Source organism: Blennius ocellaris, assembly GCF_963422515.1.
Source record: "Blennius ocellaris genome assembly, chromosome: 3".
NCBI lineage: Eukaryota > Metazoa > Chordata > Actinopteri > Blenniiformes > Blenniidae > Blennius > Blennius ocellaris.
In genome coordinates, this window is record NC_137652.1 from 32,096,809 (window position 1) to 32,101,008 (window position 4,200).

General features: G+C 43.0%; 1 protein-coding gene across 1 annotated transcript; it reads left to right on the top strand.

Annotated features, from left to right (window-relative positions):
* The first annotated feature begins 942 nt into the window (after positions 1 to 942).
* chchd10 (coiled-coil-helix-coiled-coil-helix domain containing 10) lies at positions 943 to 3,816 on the top strand. Its single transcript, XM_080494275.1, has 4 exons — positions 943 to 1,168; positions 2,394 to 2,622; positions 3,413 to 3,554; positions 3,627 to 3,816. The coding sequence occupies exons 1-4, from the start codon at positions 1,128 to 1,130 to the stop codon at positions 3,644 to 3,646; spliced, it is 432 nt and encodes a 143-aa protein (XP_080350401.1). The 5' UTR covers positions 943 to 1,127; the 3' UTR covers positions 3,647 to 3,816.
* Positions 3,817 to 4,200: the final 384 nt, after the last annotated feature.

Sequence of the window (4,200 nt, forward strand, 5' to 3'; positions counted from 1 at the left end):
TTCAAACTGAGTATTTACACTTCCAGGGAGTTTCTAAGACTTCGTTTTGGTTTTGAAGATAATTCTTGCACCTTGTGTGATTGTGATATTGAGACTGTTGTTCACTTGTTCTTTGAATGTATTGTAGCGTCCCGCAGGCCGTTGGAATGACTACGACGTTCTTGACAGCAAAGTCGCTTTATTGCTTCCAGAACCTGGTTAACTGTAGGCCGTATCCATGCCAACGCAATACACAATCTCCAACGAACCTGGCTGCTCTCTCGCTCATTCACGTCTCTCACCGCCCTCCTCCTCCTCAACGGTGCATTCACAGAGCAACAAAACAATCGGAACCATCAGAACATCATTAATAGACAATTAACTCACAACTATATTACAACTGCAGAATATTACAGTATATTTGTGAATACTTTTTGGGAAGACTTTTAATTCTGGTGTCCATTTGAATTTGCATCCCCATCTCATCTGTACAAATATAATGTTTTATTTGGAATATTTTTAGCTGACAGCAAGAAAGACCTAACATTTAATTTTTTACTGATAATCGCCAAGTTTTTCATTCACAAAAATAAATATATGAAGACCAAGCCGAATTTCAACATTTTTCACAAAGAGCTTTGTATGTACTTTATATCTCTTAAATGTATGAAGAAAAAAATAGCATAAAACTTTGTAAAAGAATGTAAACTCAATGAAAACCCCTGGTGTTTTGTTTTTTTTTGGTTTGCTTTGTTTTTTAATTATTACTTTTTTTGTTTCTGTTTGTTTTGTTCAGTTTTATCTTGTGATAAGGTGATGTGTGTGTATGTCTTCTATGTTTGGACTGTAATATTAAAGTTATTGTCATTGTTTGGAAGTTTTGTTAATAAAAAAAATAAAAAAAAGGCAAGAGCGGGCGCAAGCCCCGCCCCGGACAGATCTGGAAGCTCGGGCGCATGCGTAAACCCCGTCCCGGTCAGATCTGGTCGACCGGACAGATCTGGTCGCCCGGACAGATCTGGTACATGCACAGGTGACCCGAGCGCAGAAACCTTGTCTCTGTGTGTGTGTGTGTGTGTGTGTGTGTGTATAGACAGCACTTTCTAGAAGCATCGACTGTTACTCCCAGTGTGTGAGTTTCGAGCGACATGGCCAGAGGAAGCCGCAGCCGTCCGTCCGCTCCGAGCAGGTAAACAGCAGCTCCGTTACTTCAGCGCGCGGCGCTCGTGTGTCCTCTGAAAGTGCTGAAACCGAACAGAAGTGACGCACAGAAAACACACCAACACATGGAAGTGAAGCGAGGACAGGGTTTCTTGCAGTCTGGCTTTTTACTGCGTGTTTCACGCGTCTCATGCGGGTCATTCGGGCTTTATTGTTTCGTCATAGGTCAGCTGGAGTTACGTCGGTGTCCTAAAGGACACGAGGAGGAAGGGGAGGGTTTATTGAAGGTCCACACACCCGTCTCAGGTTTTAATCTTAAAAATATAAATGCTTCTCGAAAGACTTCACTTCAGGTGCTGATCGCCAGGTGGGAAAAACAAAATTGCACACAAATGTTCTATTTTTTGACAAAGTGTTGATTTGTAGAGGACTTAAAAGCTGTGACCCACATGAAACCTTCAGAAAAGAACGAAGGTTATAGTTTGCAATCACTTGAACACTGCAAAGTTTTACAACTGAGATTTAACAGGAGTCCAACATTTATTAAATCCATCCACTCACTGTGGTAAATGTAAATGACAGAACATAGCAGGGTAAAATATTCATCCAGGTTCATTTATAAATTTTGTGTGAAAAATGGACAAACAAGACTGGAAATCTTTCCAGCTGCTGCTTTGCTTTTAGAATCTTTAAAGGGGGAAAAAAATGTTGTTTTTTTGTCAAATTTCCTTCATTGTTGTTGCATATAGAAAACGTTTAAGGTTACAAACCTACAAACGAAAAGAATTAAAGTGAAAAACTATTGGAGATGCCTTGTGACGTAACCCTGTCCAGCTCAACAGCAAAGTTGATTTGTAAGAAATTTACATTTATCAAAAAAACCTAAAACTGATACACGTAAAAAATAATCAAATAAAAGCATAAAAACAAACTGATAAAAAAGACAAAAGCAGGCATCAACGAGGTTGGTGAAACCCAATAAAAAGAGAAGTGAAAGATGAAATGGAAAGTCTTTCTTGAAGCTTTGTGGTCAATTTGTAATCATTTATAATGCAATCGGGGCTGTTGGCTCTCAGGCACTTTGACATGACAGACTGACGGTCAAGGCACAATTGATGGAAGAAGCTGCCCTGGATCCGAGCAGCTCGACAGGCGGCGGCAGGGAGCTGCAGTACTTTACACCTGCAGTGTGCATTAACAACAAACCCTCAGGTTCCTCAGTACACTCCTAACATGCTCCGTTGTCTCTACAGCTCGGCTCCATCCTACGCTCCGACCCCTGCTGCCCCCCCCCCTGCCTCCCTGGCCTCGGCTCCGGCTCAGTCCCACGGGCCCGGCCTCATGGCTCAGATGGCCACCACAGCAGCCGGTGTGGCGGTGGGCTCGGCGGTGGGCCACGTGATGGGCAGTGCCCTCACGGGGGCATTCGGTGGAGGAAGCAGCAGCAGCAGCAGCTCGGAGCCGGCCAAGCCTGCATATCAGGTCAGAAGACAACATAACGATAAAGAGTTAATGCAAAATAACACCATATATTTGAATTTATAATAAACATGCTCTGCATGTGTAAAGACTGAATGGTGATGATGTTTCTGTGCACTGTGCATTCATGATCTGCATGTCAGTGAATTTGACCAATCAGATGGAGTCCTGCTGCACCAGACTGACGTGCGTGTATGTGTGGATTAGTTAACGTCATGATGTAGGAAGAGGCAAAAGAGGGAAGTCTGGGAAGAGAAGGGAAAACATGAATTTGAATAAATGTATTAGTTCACATAAGTTTTTCCATTGGCCTCTGTCCCAACAGGGAAAACAAGTTTATTGATGAATGAGCATATCAACATTAACAGTTGATCATGTGGGAGTAGATCATGAATAGTAACAACGGGAGTCATTGTTGCGACGCAGAACCGTCATTGAAACAATATTTCAACCAGGATCAACACTACAGCATCTGTTATTCACACAGATCTGTTCAGAACCAGTCAGACAGGAAACTGCAACACAAAATATGCCATGAAGCCGGTCACTTTCATAATAAAATATCAGATTTCACTATATTACATTTCATATGTAGAGCCAAAGGCACAAACATCAAGGGAAAAAACCCCAACAAATTCAGGATGAATGCTCTTTTTTTCCATCAACACATGCATTGTTACCAAATTAAGGCTTCAGAACACATTGTGTCCCTTCAGTGCTTTCAGTATGAAAACCATCAGCAGTGCAGAAACCTTCCAATACGTCGTTTTGCCGTTGTCCCCCCCCCCCCCAGGAGCCCCCCCGGCCTGCTGCAGCCCAGCCTGGACCCTGCCACTTTGAGGTCAAACAGTTCCTGGACTGTGCCACCAACCAGACAGACCTGACTCTGTGTGAAGGCTTCAACGAGGCCCTCAAACAGTGCAAGTACTCTCACGGTGAGTCGGCACTCAATCTGCTCACTGTCTGAGTCACTGAGTGAACGTCCTTCACCTTCCTGTTTCCTGCAGGTGTGACGGCGCTGGTCTGAAGGAGATCTTGGAGACATGGAGCTTATCTTGTAGACTCCATTCGGATGTGTTGCGCTGTACTTCAGGCAGTGAGCATCATGCCTCTGATCGGTCAACTGACTGAATTGTATGAAATGGTTTTGGATAATGTACAGTGATGATCTTGTAATAAATAGCTGCTATGTCCTTATTTTTCCCCTTTATTTCTTTATGCCACAGTGTTTCATGTCATGACATTTTATTGATGTATTTTAATGGGACACACATGCAGCCCTCAAGAAGGAAAAAGGCATACTTGAGTAGCGGTTTCACAGAATCCATACATGGTGCTGAACCAGGTGGAACTCCAGAGCACTGGTAAGGACAGTACAGCTGGAAGAGGCCCCGAAATAATGCGGCCTGCATACTAATAAACATGGTAGCGATATCATCATGCTACCTCTGGTACCAGTCACTTTGAGACTAGTTTCAGAACCTTGATGTCATCTTTTACAACTCTTTTCAAAACTCACAACCAATGATCAAAATGCACTTTTCAATGTCTTGGATACAATGCACATACACAAAAGATCAT